General features: G+C 41.6%; 1 protein-coding gene across 7 annotated transcripts in view; it reads right to left on the bottom strand.

Annotated features, from left to right (window-relative positions):
• Positions 1-2,852: 2,852 nt before the first annotated feature.
• The window catches only part of ALG9 (ALG9 alpha-1,2-mannosyltransferase), an 88,577-nt gene continuing 77,476 nt past the window's right edge, over positions 2,853-13,953 (bottom strand). For 5 of the 7 annotated variants that reach the window (XM_088017588.1, XM_088017590.1, XM_088017591.1 and 2 more), the window contains one exon: positions 6,220-6,615. In XM_088017588.1, the coding sequence (XP_087873714.1) occupies positions 6,301-6,615 (315 nt within the window). In that variant the 3' untranslated portion in view covers positions 6,220-6,300. The other 2 variants (XM_028105858.2, XM_088017589.1) reach the window with 1 other exon arrangement.

The following is a 13,953-nucleotide window of genomic DNA, read 5'->3' as shown; positions in this document are numbered from 1 at the left end:
CGGCAGCACGGCAATGAAGGGGAGCCGTCTCCAGTGCACATGTCCCAGAGTGAAGTATATGTAAGACCTACGAAGTAGGCTCACCCAGTAAGTCCTGCACAGGGCTCACTACCACCTACACGTGTTTCATTCCACTCAGGGGTGCCACAGGCTCTTATCTGAGCAGGCCGAGCAGTGCTGATCGATAAGATTTGAACTTGAAGGCCAGGCAGCCTTCCTCAAACACTCTCCTCCCAATCAATCAATAAAATGGCACTTGAATGGCTCTGAAATCGCCAGAATGGGTCATTTCTCTTTTCCAGATGTGTTACCATTCCGAAGTGCTGAGAGGGTCAGTGGGAAGAGAGCTACAGTAAATTATTAACATCCATTAGTGTACATCAGTATCATATTAGTTAATTGTTTCCCAGAAAGCAAGGCCCAGAGAGAATGGGTAATAAGGGCAGGTAAGGTTTGAGAGTCAGTAAAAAAAAAAAAAAAAAAAAAAGTTGGGGGGGGATGGCAAGAGGTGTGGATGGAAGCCTCGGTGCATAGCCAGGGATTGTAACTGGAAAAGAACACCAAACGTTTTGCCTCCTCAATTATCTTGGATCTCTGGCATGATTGTTGGACTTCCAACCTCTAATATCAATAGCAGTGGATAGAAAATCACAAAAAAAGTTTGTTTGTTTTTTGGGTTTTTTTTTTAATGATACCAGGGCCCATGTGCGGCCACTAAGTCAGAATTCCTTGGGGGGCTCAAGCAGATAGCAGCAATTTTGTAAAAGGTCCCCAGGCGAGTCTCTCACGCAGCTCTGGCTGAGAATCACCGCTCTATTGGTCGCATCCTCTCCAGCACTGAGGGTGATGCTGCTGAAGCAGCTAGCAAACAGACCAAAGAGCGCACCCTTCTCATTTGGCGATTTGAGATTCAAGAGTTAAAATGGCAAATACAGGACAATGGCACCCGTTGCCAAACACAGTTCCGCAGGCCAACGAAGGTCAAAGAGAACCCTCCTACAGTAGGTAATGGCTGGAACCTGTGGTTTTAAGTCTGTGAAGAACCCTAGTCAGAATTCATTTTAACTCATGCATTGGAACCACTGAGAGTCAACTGTTCATACTTTCATCTCCAGGTATGTAATCACACAACAAGCAGCCCAGGAACTAGAAGCAAAAAACAAGAACAAAAAACGCTGCCACTCTGAAGTATTTTATGAAGATACCTAAGGGTCACGTGAAGCAATTTTTTTGAATGCTCAGGTTTTTTACTCAGGTAAAACGCTATTTAATCCTACTCTTAATTTCATCATGAGCTCTTCATGCGAAGAAGGTACAATAGGAATCCCCAGTCTGCATGGCTACAATTCTGTAACTTCATACCCTTATCTAAATTTGCCTTTTAATCAAATCCATTATTTATGATTTGTTTCAGTGTCAGGTCTATGTTGAACTCTACAGCTGATGAGAGCCAAAACAGCCTTCAGTTTTAAAAAATCACCTGCTAGCTTGGCATTATTGAATTTGAATGTATCCCTTACAAAGCCATCCTGCAGTTAGACCTTTTTCCTAGTGGGGCTGATAGGAATGGAGCGCTTCTTCACACCGGGAGGGGAGGCACCATCTTCCCCAAACTCATTCAGAATGTCTCCTGAGCTAAGTCTGACCCTCCAAAATCAAATAGTAATAGATATAGTCAATAAAGGTACCAAATCTCTTTTTAGAAGGTACTCTGGGGAATCTGCCTTAGTGTGAAAGTCTGTGTACTTCAGGAGAATTCTTAAAATATGCACAATATTGAGCCATATTCACACTTTCCAAACTGCCCTTGGAGTACCAGAGGACTTACAACTTGCTATGTTTTCAAAAATCTGCCAAATTGAAAGCAAAAGCTGTATATTGGTTGCAGGTTTCTTTTGACTTTTCTTTCTTCATTGTCAACAAACACGTACACTACCAAAATGTTCGGGGAACTGCGTTAAGTGCTAAGAACACACACAAGCGTGACATGGGCTTTGCCACAGATGTACCAGCGATGTTCTTGAGAGGCAGGTTTACAAGGGTTCCAAGTCAAGGTCCCCGGCCATTAGTAAAGACACTAGGTCCTCAAGAGGGGTCAGGAAAGGAAGTAATTCTGAAGTCCAGAACGGCTTCATAGATGAGACACAGACTCAAGCTGGCCTTAAAAGTCAGTAACAGAGTGAAGGATGACATTCTAGACAGAGAAAAATAAATTAAGACTGTGGACCTCTCCCTCCTGGAATTATATTAATAAAGCACCCTTCTCTGAAATGACTTGAAATAAAACAAACCAAGTTTCGTGGGCATTTTGGGTCCTACAGAAAGAAAACTGATAACCAGTCGTATAAAACCAGATAACTACTAAGAGTTATTGGTTATAGGTACAAGGTATGGGAATGATGTCAGGAATTCATTCACAAAAAACTTTTACTACTCCTGACAACCCCCAACAAAGGGGGAAATTACCTAAATGCTAAATATTACCAGATCCATGCTTCTATGAATGTTAAGACTGTCATAGTCCAGAGATTTTTCATCCAAAAACCTAAGGTGGATCCGGAAAAATAATCACTTTTTAGGCACAACACTGACACGTTGAGTAACCCTCCCGAGGCTTGGTTTTTCCACAAGTACAATAACACTAACCCTCACGGGCTTTCACAAACAAAGGCTTCTTCCTAGAGCTTTCAGAATAAACCTTCCGGGCTATTTGGCCTGGGGAAGGCAGGTCTATACACTGAAGGGTCAGAGTGGGGGAGATGGGAGGAGGTGATCAATCCCCACCAAAGATTTAAAAGCTAGATGCAAAAGAGAAAATATCACCCTAAGAACAGGAAAATCAAATTGCCAAGATTTATTTAACTTTTTCTTTTACAGAAAATACATGTATGTAATACAAACACTGACAAGGGAGATAAAGTACAGGGATCAGGAAGACAAATGAATTGGACAAGACTCTTGCTTCAACACTGCACTGCTTCCTGATTTCATGTGCAGCACGAATTACATGGTCATATATACTGGAAAAATGCAAGGCAGCATTCATCTAGATTTACCAAAACACCAGAGGGCCTCTGAAATCCAACAATGCCGTTCGGAAGCCTGATCTGTTGCCAAAGAACAAAGCTGAGCACACGTCCATCTATCCATTTACTCAAGGCATTTCATGTAGTAACTTAAGAATGAATTAACACATGAGCTTTAATAGGCTGTGGAGGCAAGGATGAAATTGTGCCTCTTTTCCCTCTTCAGAGAAAATAACTTAATTAAAAGCATAGCTGCCTGACACTGGATAGATGACAGCATAATCACAGTGAATTATTTCAATAAATGCCATGAAATGCAACATACAATGAAGGACTGCCATTGGTGCTTTGTCCTAACAGTCATTCCAGATCTAATGCTATAAAATCACATGAGTTTTTAACACTCTTTCCCAGAACTCCGAACCAGGAAAAATGACCCAAATAAATGGTTGAGATCAAGAGCCACCTTGATTTAAAACAATCTGTTTCTAAACTTGAATTCAATAAGAAAGAGTAGGGGTTCCCATTTTCTAGGATTATCCCAAGAGATTAAAGTGACTGGTCTTTCCTCAAAGTGTACCAGGTGATAGGCACACTTTGATAATAGATGCCAATACAGTGTCTGGTTCAGTGATGGGGCTCAGTGTCTTAAGATCTGGGATTCAGATAAGGCTGCTTAAGACCTAGAGATTAGGGGGGCACCTGTCTGGCTCAGTCGGAAGAGCATGTGACTCTTGACCTCAGGGTTGTGATTTGAGCCCCACACAGAGATTATTAAAACATAAATAAACTTTGGAGATCAGCAAGCCCTGAAACTGCCAAGTACAACCACTCCCTCGCTCAGCTCCGTAATCAAAGGTTCTTACAAATAATCTGTAGTCCTTCATTCTTCAATACTCAACAACCTGTGGAGAAACAAGTGCCTTGGAGACTTCATCCTTATGGGAAGCAGAGCTTATGGTAGCTCATGCTAAACACCGGTTCTCTAGAAGAGAGATGCTTGTGTGACCAGGTGTTTTTGAAACTCTTTTTCCCAGGCACAGCTAGCCTCCCTGTATTGCTGAGATGGAGATTTTTCTTAAAGGTGGTTATATAACATCACATGAGAAATACTCATTTTCACCAAAAAAAAAAAAAAAAAAATTCACCTTTATATCTCTTACCCATAGCATTTGGCACAATGTTCTGCAATCTATTGTGCTCTCACTAAAGATGAACTTACAACAGAGGAAACCAAAACCAGGTCTTAAAAGGGATAGGAACGGATATTCCCAAGGAATCCCTGGATCAACTGTGACCTTTTTTGTGCTCTATTACAGTAAGTTCTTACTCAGAAGGCTTTTTTTTTTTTTTTTTAACATGCAAGATGATAAAATAGACCCGCACCATATCACTCGGATTAGGAAAAGAGCTACTCACCCTGGACCTCTGTAATGGAACTCATTTACCTCTGCAAAAAGTAGAGGGCTTTAGCCATTGTGAAAGACGGGACACTGTTCCTGCAGGTAGGACAAGATCTTTCACCAAATATTCTCTACCCTGTAGTCAGACCACAGGTGCCAACATTTGGCTCGGAAAGCAGGAACCAAGCACTGAGGGTTAAATGCCGGAAATCTTTAAAGCAGCGAGTGGGACCCTGGCTTATCTTCACTCTCCAGTTACTGTTCTAAACTGTCTAGACTGGGCTCCTCTCCAGCACTTCAACCCCAGAAATTCCATTAGAGGGATCCCGAAGAGGAGACCTGTCATGTGGGAACAAGCCATTTCCTCCCCTATGACTTCTCTTCTCCTCTCTTGGGATCAGTTTCTGTTGGAGAAAGCCCTTCTCTTTGAAAAATGAAAGATGAAACCTCTGGAAAATAGCTTCATCCTATTTGCAGATCCTGGACACAATTACCTTGAGGGAAATAAGGCACCTAGAATAGGACCCCAGATGGCCTATGTGGGAACGCAACTGATAGGAGATCGGCTGCAAAGGAGCAGGGCTTCCAAACATGAGCACTACTTTCCTGCCACAGGCTGGGCTGCATGGTAGGGTGCTGCTGTGATGGTCAGACAGGCACAGTGGAGGCTCTGAAGAACTCAAAGAAATACAGATAAAAGTCTTCCTTAAAATAGAAAGTCACACTATCAAGCGGGTCTCTGGCCAACACCATCATTCTTCCAAGTAATGTCTTCAGAGTCAAGAGAGGAAGTATGGAAGAGCACTAGGGGAGAGCACTAGGGGAGCAGTGAGTGGACCAGGGTCCAGTCCTAGCTCTGTTACTAGCTGGTCACATGACCTTGGGCACGCCACTTGACCTTCCCCACCCCACCGCCACCCCGAAGTCATCATCTATAAAATGGGGATAAAACCACTTGCCTTGTCTACCTCTCGTCATGACGCGAGGACCAAATGAGATAACATGAAAGTGCTTTGTAAACTGTGGGACACTGTATGTAAAGTAACAGTATATACTTACTACATTTTAATTAGGTCCTTATCATTGCCTATTTGACTAGAAGGGCCCCATGCAGAATGTGCTTTGCAATAGACAGACTCAAAAATAGATGCTATAAATATACACTGGCCTTTTCCACTAGGGTTTTTAAAAAATAAAGGGAAATTCTTAATTTCCTCAGAAATGGCCTCAGAATACATTACTTAAAAATGTGAGGTCATCCAAACCTACCAAGTGATAGAATTAATTTTCTCCAAATATGTCGTGTACAATTAGGTCTGGTCTGTTGATACCCTTCTTTATACAGAGAAGTCTTAAATTCAAGAAACAGCATGCTAAAACTTAAAGAAAACATAATTACAGTTTGTTGTAAAGGAAATAAAATGAAAATAAGAGGCATCCTATATAATGAAATTAGGTTCCAGTTCCTCAAATGGTTGCCTTTTTCCTGAGATATCTCCAGGACAGGGTCCTTGTCCTGTGAAGTGCTTTAGAGAAGCTTAGTCTTGCACGAGGTGAAAAGGACATGTAGGTTGGAAATTAGGCTGTGCTCATTTTCAGCACTAGGATTTGAACAAGGTCTGCTAGGAGCTGCCAAACAGCTTTGGTGGAGAAGCCCATATGGCCCAAAAGAGGCTTGCTAGTTCTCAGATGCCAGGCCAGAGTATGGAGAGCAGTTTAACGCAGCCATCCAGTTCAGGGATTTTCAATTCTTCCTGTAAGGTGGTTCTGCTCTTCTCCGCTCTAGCAAATAATTGAACAGAAGAAAAACAGTAAGATGTAGAGCAACATACCTACCAGACTTTAGGGCCTTTTTCTGCCCAGCTGCAAATTTACATGCAGAACAGAGACCAAGGCAAGACATGAATGGGAATGACTCTGACCAGCCCCAAAGCACCCAGATTCCAGCGTCTGTGTGAGACAGCCTTTATTAGAAATGTTACAAATGATGAGTTGGAGGGAGTCCTGTCAGTGCAATCACTAGTTAACAGGATGGTCGTCCTTTGGGGCCACAGGCGTGTTGCTAACCTCCGCTTTTCTTCCTGATTTGCTTTGCTTTCCGGGGTTTGAGGATGGTATAGTTTGCATATGCTGTATACTGATCTGACAGAAAGGGGACATAGAATGCCCGCAGCAACCTTGAAGATCTGAAAAACAAAGAAAAAAGAAAAAGACAAGACAGAATTTTATCATTGGAGGGAATTTACTAACAGTGTTGAAAATGATGAAAGGAAGTTACCTAAGTGTGGTGGCAAGGATCATATTCTATGTATGTAGCACAGAAAAATGTGTCCTTTAACTACTAGATCAAGAAAACAGATTTAATCAGACCAAATCTCTTGTTACCAACACCGAAAAGATGGTGACCGTCATAAGCCACCGTGTTTCCTTCAGAATAGCTCTAGACCTTCACTTTGCATAAAATATGCCACAGAAAAGTTCCAGGTCAATCAAACCACTGCTATTACTGGAATAAATTCGTAACACCCAGGTGGTTTCTGTATCTAAGAGCCTGTAGAGATACCACACGCTCCAATGATCCTGATGCCAGTTCTAAGTTCCCTAGGACAGGCAAAGAAAACTATGTGCTGGGCTTCCTGCGCAGTGCTCTGGCAATGCCTAAATCAGAGAGAGAGAATACACAAGCTCATGTCCCTGGCGGGTGATAATATACCCACTTGTTACTAAAATACACAAATGGCGGAAAACCTGAATTTCTCATGACTTTCTGAAGAATGTGAAAAATGCCTCACAGGTATTGGACAAGCACTGGAAAAAGTGCTCACACTTTTAAAGATATTATTTAATTCACCCAATAACCCCATGAGCAAAGTGCTGTTATGATCCCTACTTTATAGATGGGCAACCGAGGCTGACGCAAAGTAACGTGCTCAAGGCCACACAGTAAAGCAATAGCGCCTCATTCAAATCCAGATTTGATTCCAGGTTCTGCACTGGGTCACCTGCACTCTTGATCTGTACTATGGTTTATCCTGCATCCCAGACACCAGCTAACCAAATTCATCACTTCCTAGAAAATGTGGCAGCGAGAGTCTGGAATTCTGTATGAAGTCTTATTCCTTGACTATGCTTTCTGAGTCTGAAAATCCAAAGTTGGCCCAGTTACTGCCACCCTAAGTGAGGGAGCTGAAGAGTGTTCTGCTGCCAGTCCTCTTCCAGACTCTAAACTTGTAAATGTCATGTCAACGTGGCATTTGTACTGGCAGCCTCCCCCTGGCTTTGGCAGGCTCCTGCAGTGCCTGCACACAATGATACCGTGCTTGGCATACACACCTCTTAGATTCTCCCCAAATGGGACTCTGGCAGTGCTCTGTGCTCAACAGAGATGCACTTTACTTCAACAGCTAACAGCTCGAGGGCTTTGATGGAAAAGAGGCTTAGAAGAGACACACAAGATAAAGCAGGCCTGCTAACAAAATGAACAGGAGGAGGAAGCACCCACCTCAGTCAAAAAGAAGTTAGTTTATCCTTTCTGTCCACACTGCACAGAGAAGGGGAAGGTCAGAACAGAAAATGCTAAGCCACAGCAAACTCCTGCAAGCCTCAGTGAAGTAAAGAGAGGCTAAGACTAATTAAGTGTCATTTCCATTCCAGTGGACTCTGCGATCAAAACCTCACTAACATGGTCACCTCAGCCCTTCAGGCAGCTCCAGTAGAATATTAGGTCTGCTGGGCCCAATCTGAGTTTTTCACTTTCTTTTTTTGAACAATTCCTTACTATTTGGGAAGACTGTTATTTCATAATTTTATTTGTTTTAGAGTCTTCCTAAGAACAAAGAGAAATTCTACTTATTTTTAAAAATAGAATAAAACTCATTCTATCTTGTAATTACCACATGGATCCACTGCCACCTTTTATAAATTTAAGTTATATTATGGGACCTTAGTGGCTTTATTTTTTTCCTGTATCTCGGATTAATTACAACTATATTTTTTTAAAAAACTAAAATAAGACAAAGGAAAATGATGAAATCACCAAAAAAGATGATGCAAAAGTAATCACTATTATATTATATCTGCAATTTTCTAATTGCATTGCCCAAATTATTGTATCATCTTCCAATAAGGTATAAAAGACCCGAGACACTATCTTTGCAGTCGGCTTTTAGCTTTCATTGAACACGGTTGAGAATCCAGGATTTTTAAATTTTCTGCCCATAATGACAATGAGAAGAAAATGAACAGAAAGAGAGATTTCACAATTATTATATCAGAAGATGAGTGTACAGAGACAAAGAGCAGCACCCCTAGCAAGGATGGTAACACTGATCCTAAGTAAAAGTTCAGACTAGGAGTCTTGAGATGACTGTATGCTCTACAGTATATATGGATGAATCTTCTCAAACTCAAGAATTAATGAGTGAGCAATGTATTTCTCAGAACAAAAAGAAAATAAGGTATTTTGATTCAGTCAGTCATTCCACAGGGAGGACTTCATCATTCAATGTTTTGCAGCAAGAACCTACACCATCCTGTTACACTTAAAAAGGGCGTATGACCATATTCTTTCATCTTTTATGATGTCTGTGGGCCAAATTTTATTTGATACAGTTCATAAGTGGACAAATGCTGAAGGTGGGTTAGTATACAAAGGTGACTAGAAACGTATATATGGGAAAGAAATTTAAAAATTCAATGGATCTACCATTTTAGTTGGTATCAAAGAATGAAAATGTCTGAATTGTGGAGCCAAGAAGATAGTTATAGTCTCTTCAACAAAATTATGAGCGATTAAAGGTTTCAAAAAATTCTAGTTTTTCATTTTGATGATCCAAGTGCTAGAACAACCAGAAGTGGTAAGCTAGAACCTACTGGAGATATATTTAAAGTTTGGAACCAGTATTTTCAAGATGAATATATTCCAGGTCCATGCATGACAACTGCATTCAGAGGTGTCCATTTCAGGTGTCTATGTATCTATGTGTATCTATTCCAAACCGGGAGAATATGGAAGATTCAGGTTTACTACACTTAATTAATAAGATTTCAAATGAAGGTTTTTGTTTTTGTTTTACTATCCTCTTATTTTTATAAGTTATTTATAAAATAAGTACAAAATGTAAAAAAACGAAGTGTCTATTGGGCAAGATAGTAAATGGTAATGGACTATTTTTCTTGGTATGCTGATAGATCATGCCCAGAAACTCCAGAAGAGATCTTGGGCCGTACAGGGGACATCATCAAAATACCAATTACCCTGAAATGGAAGAAGGGCCACTATGCATTACTGCTGAAGGCAAAGGTGGGCTGAGACAAAGGTAAAAAGATGAAGGAGACTGGGACAAAATACGTGCAACACATAGGAAAGGATGAGCAGCGAGCACATGTGAATTATTTCTGTAATCAAGAAGACAAATGACTCTGTAGGGAAAAGTGACAAAGAACATGAACAGAGAAAAGAAACATAAATGGCCAATACGAGTGATCTAGTTGGGAGATACAGAATGTCAATGATACATAACCACGACGCGGCATCCACTAAATACTAAAAGCTGATACCAAAGTTCAAAGTGATAATATTCCCATTAAGAAGAGAGGACAAACACTGAGGGTTGCACAGGTGTAGAAAAAGCGTTTACTGTATCTCAGTTCATTTTCTCCAACATTCCAAGATACACTCAACAGAAAGGCAACATGCTCAATCATAACCAAATCTACAGGATCTTGGGTTAAATGCTCTGTCCACTCAGCACCAGCCAGAAAACTGGCTTAAATAAAATCCAAACTCTTTCTCATGGTCTACAAAGCCCTAGGAGATCTGGCCCTCACCTCCTTGTCCCGCCTGCCCTTGCTCCTTGTCCTCCGGTCCACTCCACTCCCCCACACCCGCCTCCTCCCAGGGCTTCCCTCCCTATAGCCTCTGCATGCTTTCCCTCCTGTCCCTGGAACACGCTTCCACCCTGTTTTTCTCATAACTGAGTCTGACTCATCCTAGAGGCCACCTTGGAGGGGTCTTGTGACACCCCAGGAAAGCCCAGGTTTCCATTTCTAACACAGCTAATCTCTCCCGGGGCACCTTGTATGTTTCTTACACTCCGCACAATTTACATTTATTTGTTGGTTAACTTGTTTATTGTCTGTCCCCCACACCCCGCCCCCAGATATCTGGGACCAAGTCTGTTTTATTTACCAACAGCACAGTGTCTGGCACATAGTACATTCTGGAAAACAGATGTTGGATGGATGGATGGACGGATGGATGGATGGAAGGCAGGGAGGGAGCAAGGGTGAAAGAAGGATGCTGAAGAGAGTGAGGCAGGGATTTTATACAAATGATATCTGAGTTTAGCTCAATTCAGTTCTTCCACCAGTGACTGAGCACCGTATCAAGCAATGGTTTAAGTGCCAGAAAAACGGGGGTGGACAGAAGATTCCTAGTCTCAAAGGGGAATTCGAAGTCCCACTGATGGGTGGTTTGTAATAACCATCTTGCTAAGGACAAGCATAGGTCTGACCTGGATACATCAAGAGATCCATGAAGCATCCTGATTCTGTCATGCTTCCTCAGGACACAATCACAAGAAATTCAGCATCAAATTCTATTATTATGTGTTCAGGAAGCAATTAGTCATTTCTAGTTAAGCCTGAACACAAAACTATATAAAAGGTGGGGACTCTATATAAGGAGAAGCTAAGAAGAATTTATTTATCATCAGAGCTTGGTATTGGAAAAAAAACCTTATTAGAAGGTGAATCTCCTTTTCTCTTGGAGATTCTGCTTGTCGTCTTTAAGAGCATTATCTACCTTTAACATCTAAAGCCACTAATGTCTTCTAAAAGAAAAAGTGAGCAAACCATCAATATACACACCTTTGTATGTGTATACTGATTTTGATTTTTTTAAATCCAAAAAACAAGTTGGCTTGAATTCTCCACTTCTAACATTATAGCTGCTGTTCTAAATTGATTTCTTTACCATCAACAGCTTTCATATGTTAAGCACAACTGGGGCCCTTTAAATTGTTTTATTGTTGCTGGAAAAAGGAAAATCAAATTGGTTATTTGCCTTTAGTGAAAGAAAAGAGCAGTTGAGCACTGGAGTAACATAGACCTGGAAACACTCACAGACCTGGAAATAAATATCAGACTGAAACACAAATTAGAACAAAATTAATGTCAATCAAAACTCATACAACAATGTCTGTAATAACGTGAAATGGCAAAGTATTGCCCTAGGGAAGCACAGGAAGCATAATTTAGGGTGATGCAAAATATCTGTCTCCATCATGGAAGCTGACTTCCCCTCCCAGTGAGAAAGTCACTTAAGCAATTCAAGGATGAAATCCACGTGGACAAAGCAATTGCCTGAATAGCATAATTAGCCGACAGCTCAGAATGTTTTCTAATTCAATTACCAGCCCTATTGATCAGGGCTGGGGAGCCGTCTGCTGCAGAGATTTAAATCTGCCCTTGTTGACTTGGATGGAAAATCACCCGCTAGAACCTGAGGTCGCTGGGCCAATCTTCCATGTTAAAAAAAACATCCAGGGGCGCCTGGGTGGCTCAGTGGGTCAAGCATCTGTCTTCTCCGACTCAGGTCATGATCCCGGGGTCCTGGGATGGAGCCCGGCAGGGAGGGCTCCCTGCTCAGCGGAGAGTCTGCTTCTCCCTCTCCTGGTCCCCCTACTTGTATGTGTGCTCTCTCTCTCTCCCCCCCTTCCTCCCTCTCTCTGTCAAATAAATAAAATTTAAAAAAATAAAATAAAAAGAAATAAAAACACCCTAGTCTTCAGGTTTTCTAATTTTTATCTATCCATCCATCCAAACATTAATATCCCTGTGAACCTCTAGTCTAAACCCACTGCCAGTTCTTTCTAAAGCTGATTTCCTGGGGCGCCTGGGTGGTTCAGTCGTAAAGCGGCTGCCTTCGGCTCAGGTCACGATCCCAGGGTCCTGGGATCGAGTCCCTGCGTCGGGGTCCTTGCTCAGCGGGGAGCCTGCTTCTCCCTCTGCCTGCCGCTCCCCGCTTGTGCTATCAAATAAATAAAATCTTTAAAAAAAATAAAGCTGGCTTCCTCTCTTTTTGTCTCTCTCACTCTCCTGCACTTAATTTGTATTACAGTGACAGACTGTCCATAACCCTCAGCACACAATAGGCCTTTCACAGACCTTCAGTTTGGAGGAGGATCTCAGAATCCCCTCAAGACTTCATCTTAGCCATCCTCAACCTACAGTCCCATATCAAGCAACTTAAGAACTGCTCAAAAAGCTGGTATGCATCCAAAATGTGACTGTGCTTTAAGATTCTTTAACAGGAAACAGGGTGAGGGACACTAATGTTCAATAAGTAGTGCAGAGGTGACATTTATCTCTTTTCCCAATTGAAGAGAAGGACGTGGGAGTTACGTGCTCTATGTTACAGCCCACTAGAATGTCAGTCTCTTGAAGAAAGAACTTTAACTGCCGTATCTCCAGTTTTTAGGATGGTACCACAGAAAGTGCTCAATAAATATTCTTCTGTGAAAGGAATGACTACCTGACTCTTAGAGCACCTAGTTTTACCTCCCTTGCCTCTGGCAGCATTCATCTTCTACAAGGAAAAGGAATTATAAAAAATAATACGAAGCTCTTGTTTCTCTTCACTTCCCAAACAACTCAATACTAAAGATATCCATCAGACGGGTCCAAGCAAAGTAGAAGTCTACAGTGTGTACGGGAGGGGAAGGGGTCCCATGGGATGTTACAGCACAAGTGACAGGTGGAGGGCACCCATAGTAGCAAAGAAAATATTAATGCAGGAGGTCACATAACCTCTCCACGTTTCAGTTCACATAAACTGTGCTGAATCATCATTACCTACGTGACCAAAATGACAATTTCCAGCAGGGATGTCCAATAGACCCTTGACATTCAATGAATAAATTCCCAGTTTTGAATATTTGGTAGCAACCTCCAAAGATGCATGTAATGATCTGGAAGTTCACTGAGGCACTAACTGTAATCACAGCACTACAAGACTGGTGTACAGACTGAATTATTTAACTGATCCGTGGCCCTGGTCAATCACCTGATATAACACCATAACCTCTTGCCAGTCACCTTTAGCCAAAATTCAGAATGAGGGAATGGAGAAAGAACTGGTATTAGGCAACTGGCCATTTTCTGACCTTCAGTCCCACCACGGTGCTAGGAAGATGCTCTTCACTAGTCTCTTTTCTATCTGATGGCTACTAAGATATGAAGGTATCATATGCTCCAGCCACCATTCCTGTGAAGACACTAAACCGTGTTCAAAACGATGTCTGTCTCTGCTCTTTGGACTCTTATTTGAGCTGTTTTATGTGACAAATAGTAAGTAACATTGGAAATCACGTCAGGTAGACGATTCTCACAAGATTTACAGAGAGGAATAAACTGTGAATATACTTTAAAATAACTCAAGAAGATTTTTTTTTTTTTTTTTTTAGCTAAAAAGACAATTTGTGATTTCTCTCAAATGTGTGGTTCACTGATGGGGTTTTCTG

The sequence above is a fragment of the Eumetopias jubatus genome, unplaced genomic scaffold (genome assembly GCF_037043125.1).
Source record: "Eumetopias jubatus isolate StellerSeaLion01/CBP00866 unplaced genomic scaffold, mEumJub1_p1.0 scaffold_13, whole genome shotgun sequence".
In the NCBI taxonomy this organism is placed as follows: domain Eukaryota; kingdom Metazoa; phylum Chordata; class Mammalia; order Carnivora; family Otariidae; genus Eumetopias; species Eumetopias jubatus.
This window is presented reverse-complemented; position numbering and strand designations above follow the sequence as displayed.